The sequence below is a fragment of the Chaetura pelagica genome, unplaced genomic scaffold, assembly GCF_000747805.2.
Source record: "Chaetura pelagica isolate M959 unplaced genomic scaffold, ChaPel_1.0 scaffold725, whole genome shotgun sequence".
Classification (NCBI taxonomy): domain Eukaryota; kingdom Metazoa; phylum Chordata; class Aves; order Apodiformes; family Apodidae; genus Chaetura; species Chaetura pelagica.
Genome location: NW_009953490.1, coordinates 109,536 through 126,426, shown reverse-complemented (window position 1 = coordinate 126,426; position 16,891 = coordinate 109,536). Strand labels below are relative to the sequence as shown.

General features: G+C 46.2%; 1 protein-coding gene across 1 annotated transcript; it reads right to left on the bottom strand.

Annotated features, from left to right (window-relative positions):
• Positions 1-6,726, bottom strand: PDE6H (phosphodiesterase 6H, cGMP-specific, cone, gamma). Its single transcript, XM_009999016.1, has 4 exons — positions 6,685-6,726; positions 1,433-1,622; positions 1,145-1,185; positions 1-238 (listed from the first exon to the last, which is right to left on the bottom strand). The coding sequence occupies exons 2-4, from the start codon at positions 1,570-1,572 to the stop codon at positions 162-164; spliced, it is 258 nt and encodes an 85-aa protein (XP_009997318.1). The 5' UTR covers positions 1,573-1,622; positions 6,685-6,726; the 3' UTR covers positions 1-161.
• Between the last annotated feature and the right edge of the window lie 10,165 nt (positions 6,727-16,891).

Here is a 16,891-nt window from a genome sequence, read left to right as displayed (position 1 = left end):
GCCAAATTATTCTGCAAAGGACTTTCTCATAACTAGCTCTTACAAACCCACTCTGCCCAAGAGGAGATGGATGTAAGGGCCAAAAATAAGTGTCAAAGGTGATGAAGACCATGCTGGGATCTGTGGAGTCACCAGGTGACACCCGCAGAGATGCTGGCACCTTAGATGATCCCAAACTGGGCCAGCTCGTGCAGTTCCAGATGGCTGAAAGCTTCCCATGGGCAAATCACTGTGATATCTGCAAAAGAGAGAGAATGAGAAATGGGTTCTGGTCACTGCACTTCTTGGATTTCCTTTGTATTAATAGGAAGGCTGATTTACTCAGAAAACATTTGCGATGGGAAGAGCAAGAATGAGACTCTACTTGAAGGTTAAATAGGCAGATGAGCTTTTCAAATCTGGTACTACCTACCAGTCTTAACCAGATTGGTGTATTTTCTCCTATGCCATCTTTCTCTGCAAACAGAAGCAAATCACCATTTCCTGTAGACTGTGTAGACCGTTGTGAACATTGATCTTGGTTGTACGTTTTCTCCTTTTTTTTAATGTACTGCCTTAGGCAAATTGTGATTTCCTTGAAGACATGTGCAATCTTAAATCATATGCTGAATAATTTGGTCTACAACATCCAGGACCTGTAACTCATTGACAGGTGCAGTTGTTACTGATACCTAAGAAGTTCTGACTGGCTACAACTCATCCAGTGCGTGCTTCTCAATCCCAGATGGGTACATACAATTCTTCAAATCAGGATTCTGGTGATAATGCAAATACTTAACCAGCTGGGATTTAGTGTCTGTGATTTTTGGTATTAATAGCTTAGCATTTGGCATTTCTTTGAGAACCTCATTCTGCTGAAATTCTTAACCAGAGTATTAGCAGAAAACAAAGACAAACAAGGAAATTTGCAGCCAAATAAAAGTATTCAGAAATTGAAGCATGCTTACATAGTCTTTCTGCCTCGTAACATATGTTAGCATTACCATGACCATGGCAGCCTGCAGAGGGTGTACTAGACTTCTCTGGCAACCCTGAGAGCTGCAGAGAGGCTGGACAGACAGGGAGACCACCCCAGACAGTCCTATCCCATGCTGAAGCATTTGGGTTAAAGCAGGGCATAACAACAACATCCTACAGCTCTTACCTGTGCCCAGTCCCTCCATGCCTGGGATGTCGTCTCCAAATCTAGGAGAGAAAAGAACAGGGGAGGGGTGAGTTTGGGCCAGCATCAGCTAGGGGAGGGCAGCTACTCTGCACCTCCAGCCAGGGCAGGCAGCAAATGAGAGGGAGCAGTCCAGGTGGGAGAGCTAACAGCACCGAGGGGCAGGGGGAAGCCCCCCAGCCCAAGGGAAGATGGAACTGCAGGAGCCCAGCTTAGCAGTGGGGAGCCACACAACTACCATGACTTATTTTCTTTCCAAAATGACCTTACCCTTTTACTCCTTTTTTAGGAGGCTTGCTCTTGAACTGCCTTGTCTGCCTCTGCTTGAATTTGGGAGGCCCCTTGCGTGGTGTAGTGGGACCAGCTGGAGCATCTGTAGCATTGAGTTTGGCGGCTGGGGTCTCACTCATGGCTGGGCTGCTGTGTGTGGCAGGTGCACGACTCTCTCAGATCCCTCTGTCTGCAAGATAACAGCAAGGACTGTTAATGAGTCACAGAATCACAGAATTTTTCGAGTTGGAAGGGACCTTAAAAGTCATTGAGTTCCAACTCCCCTGCATGGGCAGGGACACCTTTCACTAGAACAGGCTGCTCAGAGCCCCATCCCATCTGCCCCTGAACACCTCTAAGGATGAAGCCCCAAAAACATCTCTGGGCAGCCTGTTCCACTGTCTCACCACCCTTACACTGAAGAATTTATGCCTGATCTCTAACCTAAATCTAAACTCTCTTCTTTCAGCTTAAAACCATCACTTCTCTTCCTCTCACTGCAAGCCGCTGTAAAAAGCCCCTCCCCAGCTTTCCTGTAGCCCCTTCAGGTACTGGAAGGGCACTATGAGGTCCCACTGGAGCCTTCTCTTTTTCAGACTGAGCAACCCCAACTCCCCCAGCCTGTCATCATAAGAGAGGTGCTCCAGCCCTTAGATCATTTTTGTGGCTCTTCCCTGGATACATTCTAACAGGTCCACATCTTTTTTTGTGCTGGGGGCACCAGAGCTGGGTGCAGTATTCTTGGGCAGGGCAGTCTAGAGGGGCAGAATCCCTTCTCTCTGCTGGCCACACTTCTTCTGGTACAGCCCAGGATGGAGTTGGCCTCTGGGCTGCAGAGTGACACAACACTCTGCTTATCATTTCTAGGTATCAGTAGTCAGGTGACAGAATTACGGAAAGGATAATTGTGACAGGATTAAAGATAAAGGTATTAAACACAAAGAAAGATTGTAATGCATACAAAGTAAGCGGGATAGACAGCAATGCCTTTCACTCTGCATGCTTGACCTCAGATGCCAGACAAAGAACACTTGAGCTAAGGGGTGGTTGAGGAGATGACTCCTAGGAGCCACAAAGATTTACTTGGGACTTAGAGAAATATCCGGTCCTTGGGAATCAGGATATATGTCACCTGTTAATATAGTTGTGCCTAAGCAGTTGAACACTAATGGAACTGAGATGCTGAAACAAATCAGCCCTTAGTCTGGGTGCAGTTGCAATAAGGGCCTCATGTTTGTAAATACCAACCTTAAGGGAAATAGCACTAGAGCTTTAAGTAAAGGATTACACAGAAGATGAAGGCAAAACACTGGAGACTCTTTTAGACTGAAGTTAATTTCTCAGGATTTAGGAGAGCAAAGCCTGTAATGTTCCCCAGAATATGTCCATTTTGGTATTTTTGAGCATTGTATTACATGCACTGAGCTCCTCTGCACCGCACTGCACATGAGCCAAGCTCCACTTCACAGGGGCTAAATAGTTATCAGGGAGAAACTCTTGTGTGGGACACTTCTCTCCTGCCTTTGAGAGCAGAATTTCTGCACTCAGAGCCCTTTGCTTACTTCCCAGAGAGAACAGCAGCAACTCTCAGCAGTGCTCAAGGTGGAGCTTCCAGCTCTTCCTCAAATTTTGTGCTAATTAGTATGCTAGAATAGTCTGACCAACTGCATTTATGGAACATAAATAATTGCCAGGTTTTTCTTCCCTCCTTGAAGTCACATTCTTCCCCATGAACTTTACATAAGCCCTGTCTCCAGGTGTTCATCCCAGTGCAGCCAGGCTGATAAGATTGCTGATGGAATTAACTTCAGGATTTGGTATTAAAGCCTAATCCCATTATGTCACCATAGTGCTCCGGCCTAATTCCCAGTATCTCCTGCAGTAACACTCTGGACATTTAATCTCAACTATAAATGCCATCAAAGATGCGTATTTTTTTTTTCTTCTTAGTCTGAAGGCAGTTCATGTCTTTGACAGTCCTGAAATAGCCAGAGTGCCGGAAATCAAAGCCTGAGACGCAAGGAGAAAGACCATCCAAGCAATCCTGTGTCACTCCCACATCAGTGCAAGGAGAAGAGCCATGTCTCCTTATCTGTGGTAGACTGGGAATACTTCACCCCTGACATCTTTCCATCTGTGCAGGCAATAGGATGGATCCTAGTGATAGCACCTAGAGGCATGCTAGGTCTTCCGTCGCTTGCGCTTGGGCTGTGTCAGCTGTAACATCCCAAGCAGGAGACTGGACAGGCTCCAGCAGCTCCAAATGGAGCAGCAGATGGTTGTGTCTGCAGCTGAAGTACGCACAGATGCTATTCCCCTGCCTGTAACACAACGCTTCCTAAGCACACACTGTGCCCACAAACAGAGGGATCAGCTCAAATTGTAGAAGTTCCTTATTTGGCTGCCATCTCTGCAGCACCTGAACAATTGCCCAGTGTTTACAGCCTTACCCTCACAGCATGGTGGCAGGACAGGCAAACCTGTCACTTTCACCTTTTGCAGAATGGGAACGGAGGTCCAGTGATCAGTATGACCTGGACTGCACAGCTGGGATGAGCGACAAAATCTTTTGACTCAAAGTTTTTTAGGGACAAACTGAGAGGTGGAGGCAGTTTGTCTCCAAACCCAAGAGACAATTTGATGCCTCACTGTTACTCAGGACCAGAGAGGAATTCAGATGGTACTGCTCTACAACAAAATGCTTTGCATTGGAAAACCGTTCCAGGGCATGTCTGCTAGTGCCCCAAAGCACAGCATTATGCCTCTGCAGGTGCAGTTCTCATCAGTAGGATGTCTGTCAGTGACAGATACCCCTCCTGAACTACAAGACACATCCACTTCAAAACACCATGTTCATCTGGCATGCCAAGATTTTTGGCACCCCTCTTAAGAGCTACTCCCAAAAGTACAACAGAAGAAACAAACAGGTTAACAGATTTCCAGCCTTTTTGACTGGCACCAAACATGACCAATCTCTGCTGCCTGCAGCATGGTACCTTAACCATAAAAATGTATTTGAGGGTCAACTCCTCTTAGTTTCTTGCCCCTGGCCTTCACTTTATAATAGAGAAAAAGCTAATGGGAAGACTCATTAGTTCTCCGTTCTTAAAGTTTCTTTTTCCCTCAGTCAGAAGTAGTTGTCTCCACCTACCAGCTATTTGATAACCCAGGATTTGGTAGGAAAAAGGTTCTGCATAAATTCAAGGAAGAATATTCAATGGAACTGAAAGGCACAATTCTAACTTATTCCTTACCAACCTCCCTCTACATATTCTCTCCATGCATCACCAAATGAAAAGGTAGAGGATGGAAAGCAACCTCAAAGCCACATAACAGCCTCCCATCTTGCAGAAGGAATAAAGCTGCCCTGCCACCATCAAGCTGATGGGACTCGCTTGCCATCACATGCAGACCAAGATATCTCCATTCATGCTGGAGAGGGCCCTGCCCCACAACACAGGAGCTGCCCCAGTTCCCACACCCTAGGAACCAGCTGCCCCTGCATGCAGCCAGACATGGGTGGGCAGGCACTCCAGCATCTCAGATGCAAAGGAAAATAACACAGCAGCTTCCCGGGGAAATTTCCCAGCCTTTCACTTCCCCATACCTGGGTACTTGGGTAGTCCTTGGTACCACAGCAAACAGATGGCTCAGAAAATGGGTGATGAGACTGAGTCTCCTTTAGATCTCTGGGCTATGCTGCCTCCCACAGTGCTTCCTGGGATGCCAGAGCTCTTCTGCTGCTGCTGACACTGGGATGCAGTTCCTGGATGAGATCTGATGGCTGTGGATCCAAAGGCTGTTGAGGAGCAAGATATTCTTCCATGCACTTCCTCTTCCCCCTCCTCTGATAAGGTGTTACCTAATTGTCCCTGACAACACTTCTGCTCAGTCCAGGCTTTAATCCCTTGGGTAAGAGCTTTGCTTGCATGCAAATGCTAATTATACCTAATACGTGGTAATTGGCTTATCTTGTTTGCATCAGACATCCCACCTCTGGGTTGCTGGCCAGGTTCATAATCCTTCTTTTGGTTTTCTTTGAACTTAAAAAGCCATACTTACAGAGGCTTGAATACTACTGACAAATGCTGACTCTTCAGTCTGCCCCATCCTTAATCTCTGACTGTCTATGGAAAATTTCCCTGACAGATAATGCAGATGCCTCACTTGACCTTCTTCAAATACATTAAGTGTAGGATCTCATCCTGCCCTGTCCAAAACCTTTAAAAATGCAGACTTGTCCATGCAGGCTTATCTCCATTATGCCTCAGGGGTGTCAGACAGAGAACCCCTGTGAGGTGGGGCTCTCCGTGCAGTGAAATGCTAGAAGACAGTATCTAGGAGGAAATACCCTCATTTTTACATTCCTTTTGATGGAGTTCTTGCGTTCACAGCTCTTGACCTCATGAGAGCCACTAGTATCATCCATGCAGCCAGACTTTTGTGGCAGAATATTGTATCCAGTTCAAGATGCCTGTGAGGAGGAGTCTCACAGCTTCAGTCTCAGTTGCTTGAGCTGGCTAATGATAGTGGTGGAAAAAGATGGTGCAGGTTCAGCCCTTTCAGATCCTGTGTTTTACACATGACCTCAGACCCTTTGTTCTAGCAGCAGTTTTAAGACCAAGAACAGAAGAAAGAGGATGCTGTCTAAAAGACAGAAATTCATTTCAAGTAGAACTATATTCCCACAACTGCTTCACGGATGGGGATCATCAGAAAGACTATCCCAGTTGAAAGAAGGGATTCAGTAACGCTGGAGATAAAGCATCAGTCACACAGCATAAACTCCCCATCAATGTGTCCTGCACGTGTAGCTGGGCACCAGGGTAGGAAACACCAGCTGCCTATCCTGACTGCTCCTCAGGAGCCCCTTGTCACAGCTCACACACAGGCTGAGCCAGCTGAGGACACAAGACAGGTGGTTGCCAGGGGCTCCCGACCCAAGGGGTACCTGGCATGAGAAAACCAATGGCCCTGCGGAGGGCAGAGCTGCTCTCCCAGCCAGGGAGCTTGGAGATAAATCACTGGGCAGCACTTGTCCTAATGCTGGAGGTAACAGAAAATGGCCATCCAAGAATCACAACTCCCTCTGTTAGCTACTGGGTCTGTTCATGCTCTCTAAGCACAAATATTTGATTTTTTCCTCCACAGGGTTTTACTAGGACTTTTTTCTCCCCTGTGTTTTGCAGCCAGTTCCTATTTCATCCCCCTGCCACCCTCCTTACCGCTTTGAGCTCCTGGGAAATACTTACAGTGCCAAGGGCTCCTCTTGCAAGGCATTCAACTCCTGTCCTCCAGTCTGTGCAGAAGGGGTCCCGAGGTGTCCTTTCTTCTCCAGATATACCCTACCACCAGGTGACATGGGGACACCAGCTGTGGGCGGGCCCTCGCACGGGGAGGGGAGGGACAGGTTACGTGGGGAGCGCTGTAACCCCGGGTGCCCCGCAGGCAGAGCCACACTGAGTTCTGGGGGTGGGGACAGAAGAGCCTCCATATGCTTCTGAACGTGCAACAAGCCCCTTTCTGCAAAAGGAGGTTATGTTTTCTTTGGAGGTCCTGAAGGGAGATGGGGAGATAAGCAAAAAGGAATAAGGCAACATCCTGCCCTTCGAGCGATGAAAACAAACACACACGTAGGCACGTACGTGCCTGAAGAGCTTGTCCTAATCGCCCCAGTTCCCTCCTCTTTCACTCCTGAGCACATGGAGAGGCTTCCAGCAAACTTCTCAGCGGTGCTACTGGGGTCAAGGCACACGTAAGAGAATGATGCACGTGGGCAGCCTTGTGCTGAAAGGGGCTGAGTCCACTTACGAGAGTCATAGGAGATGCTGCTGAGATGCAGTGCAGGGTCCTGGTGAACATTTAGCTGCATCCAGTAGATGTAAGAGCAGGGGAAGAAATGGAAACCTTTGTGTTGCACGTAGGTGGCCAGCCAGTGGGGTGGCCTATTGCTTCTGAGATCCAAGGTGCTGGGCTGAGAGCAACAGCTCAGTGATGTGTGGGTACTGGTAGCATCACTACTGTGAGGGTGCTGTCTGAGAAGGGAAAGGGCCGGTGCCTCAGCCAAACATGAACCCAATGAAACTCCATGGGTGGCAACACACATTATTTTATCAGGAGCTTCGTCTCTCAGATGTGTTTTAATAGCCTGCTGTGATTACTTGGGAGATCAGTGTTAGAGATGTGGAAAACATGGGGGAATTTCAGGATGAAAAGAGAAGGTCCAGGGCCCTTCTGGAAGGTGGTGGAAGATCATCCTCATTCTCCACTGGAGCAGGACAGCACTTCAGTCATGTACGAAAGATCTCTGGCTCAAGGCATAACCACAGGGTAACATCATGATCTTCTGGGGTGTGTTGGCTCTGGTGAGGTGCTGCTCACTCACCCTCATTGAGCATCGAGCTCACAATATGAGATCAGGGCTGGCAGGGCTGACAATGGTCCCAGAAGGAAATGGACAAAGAGGATGAGGGCAGCACAGGAGCAGAAGGAAATTGAGACATGAGTTTGTGTAGTGATGGATGGGCTTTGTCTTCGGGTGAGGCTGGAGGAGGGGACTTTGGAGCTGCTATGCTAGTCAGAGGTGTGACTGTATGTGACCAAGAAAGGACAGGATCTCTCTGCCATGACAGACTCTGGGGCAGGGACTGGTCCCACACTGCTTTGCTGCTGAGCAAGAGACCCACAGACAAGGCCTCTGGCTTTTCAGATGGCTGAAGTTACATGAGATAAATCCCTCAGTGAAACTCTTAGCTTACATTTAAAAAATGGACAAGCTCCTAGCCCTTGAATAGGCATGGAGAAGCTGGGAAGTAAATCCTGGATGCAGCCAAGGGGCTTTCAATCAAGCAGGGAAGCAGCAAACACCCGTAGCATTCCTGTGTGTTTGAGGATGATCACACAGGTTTTGGAGGCTTGTGCAATAATTTCTGGGTACAGGAAAGGGGACGGGGGCAGCGTCGTGTTGGCGTCGTCTCCTCCTTGTGATGACTAGAGCTTGTACACGAGTGTATGGAGATTGATTGCACTCAGCAGCTCCTAACAGCAGAAGTGATTACTGTGGGCAGGCACCTGCCTGTGTAGCTATAAAGAGGTGCAGCCTGCTGGCAGCAGACTCTGCTCCCATCCCCGCTGCTCATTCCCATGCCTCCATCTGCTGCAGACAGGTTTCCGGGGGCTCTCCCTCCCCCTCTGCCTTCCCCTATGTAGGTAGAGTTCCCGGGGAAACCTGCTCTACAGCCCCCTACTCCTCTTTCCTGAAATGTAAAAATTTACATTTTTTCCAGGCTGTTTGTTTTCAAATACCCCCTTTGTTTTCATGCTTTTCTGACAAAATCTGTCTCGCTTAACAAGATTGGACATGCAGGAAAAAAATTTCCGTGGTACCACATGAAGCTGTTCTTTGGCCACTGACAAAATGTGGCAGGAACTCCCTAAAGGCCCCCTCTGCTTGTGTTCTTTCTTATCTCCCATGATTATCAGGCCATTTCTTCTTCTCTCTCCCCCTTCCTTTCACTAAGCAAGTGGCATTTACTTTGTGGGGATTTGGGTGTGTGGCTCCTTTGCAAAGCAAAGGCCTTGCCTGGCTGCCACCCTAGATGGATGGCGAGTTCTGCCCAGGGACCAGGTACCTGATCCCTGTCTCCCTGTGTCCCTGCTGAGGCTGTTCCTCCACTGGCCTCAGGAAGCCAGCACCAGCATTTTGTGCCACATCAGTTGCCACTCGATCCAGACCAGAGCTGCACCAGAAGCTGTGGGGGCCAAGCAGTAGTAGAACTACAGTCCCAGTGTCCCCAGAGGAAAGCCCATGAGCTTCATTACCTCTGGCCAGATTATTCCTTGTTCCAAGGAATCACTTAAAAACATCTCCAAGGTTTCTGACCCTATTTATGAGCTGGTGTAGCCATGGTAACTGTAGTTATACCAGAAATAGCAGCTCACTTGAATTACAAAGAAAACACAAGTTTACAAGACAGTGACTTTCCCAGGGGTTGGCTGGGCTCATGGGACTGTGGGAGGAAATCCCAGCTGAGGCGCAGACTTGGGGATGCAGCAGATGAAGGCTGTGGCTGGCGTGGGCCACAATAACTCTTTCAAAACTTATCTCTACCAGCTTGTGCCAGGTGGCTGGGAGGCTTCATGCCTTCCTGATAGAGCTTTATCACTTGCCACACAGACATATCTGACTGGAAACAAGCAGGAAATTTTCTAGGCATCTGTAGTTAAACCTCAGTTTCCCTCCTGCAGGCAGTCTACCAAGTGCCTTTGAATTGCTGGTAAGAGGAGAGTGGTAGGACCTGGATTTGGAATGAGATTGTCTATTCATGTTGTAGAAGGTCAGTGAAGTTGTCAAGTCAACAGCATTTTGGTGAGAAACTCGTTGTACCAAGGTGCCTGCAAGAGAAGACTTCCGTGCTGTAGCCTTCCTTCCCCATGCCCCTCATATTCCTAAGCTGTCATTTGTGCTGCTGAAAAAGGGAAATAGAGGACTGGGCTTTGTCTGGCAGAGATATTTAGCAGTTGGAATACATGCAAATCAGCCCATCAAAGATCCAGAGAAAAAGGAATCCTCATGGAGAGTTTTAGCATTCTTCTTCAGGAAATAATGTACCACTACTCTGGTATCAGGATTAGGGTTCTGTAACTGCCTGCAATAAACTGGGTGTGCTGACTTTGGGAATCTGTGCCTGCTGCCTGACACAGCAGCTATGCCGAGTGTCTCTGAGGCTCTCCAAAGAGGCTGAGGTCTGTTTTTCCATTACCAGGGCTCTACAGAGAGATTTCCCTGATCACTCTGGAGAAAAGAGTCCTTTGAGGAAACATAAATCAAGCTGTAATGTTTAGCAATGGCCCTGCTTGTGTCAGAACCTGAGTGCCACTGGGGACATGACTAAGTCTGCAAGCCAAACATCCCTTTCCAAGGTTCCTTCAGGAAAAATGGAATCCCTGTTTTTCTCAGTCAGTCAAGGGTTCTCCATTTGTGAGTGTCAGAACATCATTAGAGGCCCCAGGCTTTCAGGCACCAATGTTTGAGGACACGCTGGGGCTTTTCATAGCAGATGATAGAAAACCCATGTAGCCTGTCATACCCTTCGTAAATTACCAGAGAACTACATTTTCTTCTGAGGAATGAGTCTGGCCTTTCTTGGAACAGATAACCAAGTCTTACTGTATAATACTCACAGACTGCTACACTGGTATAATTTTGTAAACTTACACAAACTTTTCCCTGAGTGGCATAAAAATGAAACCAGAATGAATCCTCTCTTTATTTTAGATAGCACTTTTCACCCCCAAATCTCAAAGCACCAAGCTAAATTTTCATCATCCCTATTTGCAAATATGGAAGCTGATGGACCTACACAAGTTCATATATCTGCAGATGAGACGCAGCCATCCAGACTCTGCTGTGCAGACTGTTGTGCTTGGTCACATAGTATAAAAAAAGCTCAGTACTTTATAACTGCTTTGTGATTCATTGTTTAAGAGCATCCCCCCTGCTCACTGCTGAGTTGTCCCATGAGAAAGCAGTAACATTAATGAGAGTCCTTTCCATGCACTAACTTCACTTAATGTCTGTATCCAGGCTGCTGGTAGTGCTGTAATGGGATTGAGCTTGTTAGATAATTTTAAAAAGCTTCATCTCTTTGCCATTTTAACTCTGCCCATGATTTAAATACCTGTTTTTTTTCTTTTAAAATATTATTTTTCTCATGATTGCCATTTACAGCATGTGCTCAATATTAATGCAGTGAATCTTTTCCTAACATTTTTTCCCTTTTTGTTCAAACTCAGGTAGTTAGTCTTGTTATCTGCCAGAATGTAGAGCATGCTGTTGCTCTTAAAAATGAACCTGAATAACACAGTTTATACAGTATTGTCTCAAGGGCTCTCCTTAGATGTTTCTTTTTCCACAATTGATTCCTTCTGTATTAATTGCCATATACCTGTGAACAGTGATTAAATTATCTGCTAGCATTCACTAAAAGCAATTACACATTGAACTAAACAGCCAAGTAATAGTGCCTTGCTAAGAAAACTAAAAAAAAACCAAACAAAAAAACCCCCAGCAACATAAAAGAAGAGACTGCAAGAGGGTGTTGTTATTTAAATGGAAATCAGATAATTCCAGAGCTTTATTCAGTTTAAAACAGTGAAGCAAATGATTCAGTGTCACTGGGCTAAGAAGAGGAAGCTATACACAAGTCAGCTCCAGATGTCTTCTTTCCTGACAGCTCCTTTTCTCATCTTTTTTTTTTTTTTTTTCTGAACGATCAATTCTTTCTCCTTGGCAACCAGCAGCCCAATAAAGAAAGGCTCTTCTGAAAAATTTTGGTAAAATGTTTCTTTCTTCTTCTGAAGGGGGACACATCCCTTCTTAACAGCTTTCACACCATGCTACAGACATACCCTTATTTCCTCCTCCTGCCAGATAAAAGCAATCTCATTCAGTGCAGCTCTTTGCCACCATTATGATGATTTTTTTTCATGTAACAGCTGAGGCGTTCAAACAGAAATTATTGCTTCTGGGGAGCATCTTGCTCTCTCCTTGGGAACATTCAACTAATGGGCAGGGGAGGCAGCTCTTCCTGCTCCATTATCTTGTCTCTTGGGTGGCTGCTAACCTCCCAGACACATGGATGTTAAATGCTGTAGCTGCCATGCAACAGCAGATCCCTGGTGGAAATAACTGTGGAAGGGGAAAAGCCAGGGGATGAAAATATGAATCAAAATTTGCTTTACATTTGCTTTACATTTACATTATTGCTCAGGTGCTAAGCCTTCCCTTCTCCCCTCAGGATCTTGCAAATGTGTAGGGTTTAATGTTTTAATGTGGAGGGTTTTTATGGCCTTTCTCTGGCAGACTCCAACCTTTCTTTTAGTTTAGAGTCTCTATACTCTTGCTTTCTAGTGGAGGTACACACCTCTATAAAGTGAATTAGAGCCTCTTACTGGGAAGCTTCTAAGGATATTTCTGTGCCAAGAACCTGGAACTGCAGCCCATTTCTGGGGTCTAGTCAAGCATCATAAACATATCATGGACTAAGTGAACTGTTTAGGGGCCATCACTGGATGCTGGGAGAGCAAACATTGCACAAAAGATGTTAAGACAGTTTTATATACACAAAGTTTTATTTGTGGGGTCCATAGATGATGGCATACTTTGACTATAAAGGTGAAAGGTATTTCTAGAGAAAAATTAAAATAAAGGAAGAGAAGAGAGAGAAAAAGGGGAAGTTTCCTTAGTGGCCAGCTGGGAAGGGCAATGATGTAGTCCCGTAGAAGCATCCTTCTCTGAGGGGTCTCTCCAGTGCGGAAGATGATGACAACGAAAATTACGACGATTACGTTTTCTTGTCGTGCTTTCCCTTCATATTACATCCTTTTTGTCAGGACTCACTTAAACTCCCTGTTGGCTATTCCTGGTTGTGACTTTATTAGCTCTGGGAGAAGAATGCTCATCATGTGCAAATGTTGCACATTCCTTGCTTGTTAAGCTTCTTTAAATAGATACCGGGTAATACTGAGAATTCAAATAGCTGTTACCTGCTTTGTTAAGCACCAAATTTGTTTTCCTCTTTTATACACTAAAGTCTACAAAACAAGAGATAAAGAGGAAGAGGGAGGAGGATCAATTCTCACACCGGTGCTTTCCATGAGAATCCAGCACAATAACGCTGTGGGGGTTTGCAGAGGCAGGGCCATGAAAGCAATAATATGGGAGTAGCACCAGTGCAATAAAGGAAAAATGTTGCCGCAGAGACGCTGATAATTACTGCCTGCAGCCTTCAGGGAGAGATTTTGTAGCTGCAGGCAGTATTCCCTGAGCACTGCTAAGGCTAAAGCACTGAGGCACATAAGGCATCTAAGAGCTAGTGGGAGCCCGGACACAGCCTGACCTGCAGCCATGAATTCCAGTATAAAATAAAGTGTTTAGCACAGGCAAGGCAGGGTGTAGCTGGAAAGGGAGATTGTGTAAGGCCAGCAGAGGAGGAGGTTGCCACAGGTCTCCTAATATAGTTCCAGCTTCAGCTCTGGTTGTTTTGGAGGAAAGTTACAACAGAAGGAGAAGTGCTTTGATAAATACCTCCTAACACCCTCCATGGTGATCAGTTTAAGGCTGAGATTTGATTACATTTGCTGAGATTTGACCTTACATAACCACCTGTTTTCTAAGTGTTACTAAAATAATCCACTCCACTTTCAAATCCAGCTTTGGTGTGTGACTTTCCCAGGACACCACCTCCTGCAAGATGTCATGATATCCACAGAATCACAGAATGTTAAGTAGGATCCCCTAGAGTAGCTCACACAGGAACATGTCCAGGTGGATTTTTAATTTCCCTAGAGAAGGAGGCTCTACAACCTCTCTGGGCAGCCTATTCCAGTGTTCTGTCACTGTCACAGTGAAAAAGTTTTTTCTTATGTTTACATAGAACCTTCTATGCTCCAGCTTGTACCCATTGCCCCTTGTCCTATCATAGGGCATCACTGAGAATAGCCTGGCTCTTAACATTTATAAACAGTAATGAGGTTGCCCTCTCCAGTGAGGGACGGAGGGCAAAAGCTGCTCTCCTCTATGCTGGGCTCTGGACCACAATGAGTGCACAGAAAAGACCCCTGCTCTGTTGTGGCAAGGACCTTCTCCCCCAAACCCAGCCTTGTCCTTTCACTCTCCCCCTTCCACCCTCATAGCTTTCTCTCTCATGTACTGGGCTGCTCTGTCCATCCACAGGCTTTCTCATGTTAACCTCTGGTGGAAACTTGATCCATTTTGCCCCTACTCTCTCAACCCAAATAAAATTCTTTTTCTCACTCTGTCTCAGTGTTCTCCTTGCTCCCCCAGGGGAGTTGAGTCATTCAGGAGTGACATGAAAAGTCTTTGCACCTTCAGTTGGAGATGGGATTTATGGTATTAGTACATTAACTGCCCTGAAAGCTGCTTAGAAAAGCATTAAATCTCCAATCTTCTCTTCATCTTTCAAGGAGAGGTGGAGCATCCAGTCACGTTCTCATGGGCCAGCTCTTTGCCTAGCTGAGTGCCCTGATGTCCTGTGGCCAGGTGGTTTGAAGGGATTGCCATGGGATAGGAAGGTGGGAAATTCAAATAAATCCTTACCATGGGCTCTGTGGCTGTACCCCAAAGTGCTTTCTTCCTCCTTGCTCAATATTGGCCCCCTTGCCCAGCACCATGTCTAGCCCCCACCCCTTTCCTCCCTTCCCACCCTGCTGGGTACACACTCCCTTGCAGAGCTTTAGGCATGAATGGCACCGAGTAGGAAAAAGATGGGTCCCACATGTGCTAGGATTAGCAGGACCAACCTTAGGATGCTGCCTTTGAAAGTAAATCCTGGGAAACCTTGTGCCTGCCTTTTATAAACACGCAATCAATTCTTGCTTCACAGGCTACATCCTCCTGTTTATCCCCTTAACTGTGAAGAGGAGGCAAAGGAGGTTTTACAACCAAGGAGTTGGGTGGCACCTGGTTATGCAGTGGCTGCCCCCTCGTATGGCACGGAAAGGCCACATGTTTGAACTCCCTGACCTGTCACCTTCCCCCATACTCATCACCTTGTGACTATCTCAGGCCAGGATTATCTCCTGTCATCTCTGGAGGAGAAAAGATCTCTGCACGTAGTGAGGGACACCCACCTTTGGGACACTCACTTGTGGGACACCCACAGCCAAAATTGCAGCTTACCTTGCAGCAGCTGTTGGTGTGAATTTGCTGCACCATGAGGTTGTCTTCCCAGCAGATCACATGGAGTCTTTCTGGAGACTGCAAGAAGTTTGAGGGGGAGGCAAAGCTCATGACAGTGACAGGATTCAGCAACACTATTCATTAGAGAGTTATCTAAGTTAGTAACACTATGTACTGAGTTCAGTGCAAATGCAAATGAGTAGCTTCAAAACAAACCACTTTACAGAAGCAGTAGAAAAAACATTACTCTATTGAGTAATACAATTACAAAAATAGATTCTCTGCCTGGACTGAAAGAACTTTTTATTTTTCACCTCAGAGTTTTCAGCCTGGGAAATTTCAGCCCCAGATTAGCCAATTTTGGAAATTAAAAGTAGGTGAAAGTGAAGGATTGTATAGGTTAAGCTTTCCTAAATTAATCACTTCTAGAGGCCATAAAATAATTCCTTTCCTCAAATGCAGTAATGATTGCACTGTCTCTCTCACACAGCTGCTAAGGAAATTGCATGCCAAGCAAATGATAACCTCAAGCCACACACCCTCCCAGCCAAAAGGGTATTTTGGTCTCCCAGTATGAATTAGGAAGTCTACTAAAATCAGAGTGTTAGTCCAGTCAGCACAGGAGCTAAGACAAGGAGTCGATGTACAAGATGCAGGGGCGACGTAAGATAACTGTTTCCTCAAAGCTCCCCATAATTAACACATTCAACTCTTAACACTTTTCCCAGGCCAAGACTGTTCACATGAACAATTTGAGCCACCATAACCTGGCATTGTCACTAAAAGAATTTGTTCTGTCCTTTCCCCATCCCTATGCCCACACAGCCCCTTCTCCTGTGCTAGCACAAGTGTTTAGGCACATTTGGCCATTGTGAACAAAGATTGGGAAACATATCTGGCTTTAAAACTCACTGGTATATACTTATGCATTTGCTTACATATTTTTCCCAGGTATGAACTCAGTGCTGTATTCAGCTCAATTATCCTGTGCTGGCCCACAGGGTGGGTTAGTGTAGGAGTGAAAAAGAGCAGCAGAGAGTAAAACAATTTCTCTTGATGGTGAAGCTAATTCGTGGATGCTTAAAATGTTTCTGAGGCTACAGCCCCTGCTAAATGGAAATCCATTGCCAGCCAGACATATGCTCTGTTAGTCCCTTGAAACACATGAGGTCAGAATCAAAGCACCACCCGTAGCCTGTGAAAGCAGTGGTGGGCTGGGAAGATCAGAACCCCTCTTCTGAGATCTGTCCATCCCTGCAGGAGAGCCCTCCTACTCAGTTGTTTGCAACCTTTAAAAATCTGTGTACCGTAAACGTTTTCTAATGGCCACGCAGATCCAGGGCAGTGAATGGAAGCCCAACTGACAACAGATTTGCTTCGCTTCTGCACATGCATTAAGGGCAGCCCATCAGCCTTTGCAGACCCAGACGGGTTGCAAACCAGTTATCCAATTTGTTCTTAAATTCTGCACCGATGATTGTGTATTTGAAGCATTTATGTGACTGAAGAACTAAGTGGGCACCCCGTGAGAAAATCTGCTGATATTTCAGAGAGGAAGTGGTGCAAAATCTATCTGATCATTTAAGCATCCGTAGGAAACGAGAGGTTGCTCTTCCTGAGGTAGATCTTTAAAAATGCTCGTATGAAAATGGCTGGGAGTTGGGAACAATTAGCTGATTAAGTGCAGCAGGTAGCACGTTATAACCAGGAAAAATGAGGTTCATCTGCAATTACCCCGGTTTGAGCCCCCCCCCCCC

Excerpts from the sequence above, each read along its gene's own strand:
- PDE6H (XM_009999016.1), bottom strand. The coding sequence starts at position 1,572 with ATGAGTGAGACCCCAGCCGCCAAACTCAATGCTACAGATGCTCCAGCT. Across the intron at positions 1,186-1,432 it reads CCTAAAAAAGGAGTAAAAGG|ATTTGGAGACGACATCCCAG; the intron begins GTAAGGTCATTT and ends TTTCTCTCCTAG. Across the intron at positions 239-1,144 it reads CATGGAGGGACTGGGCACAG|ATATCACAGTGATTTGCCCA; the intron begins GTAAGAGCTGTA and ends TCTCTTTTGCAG.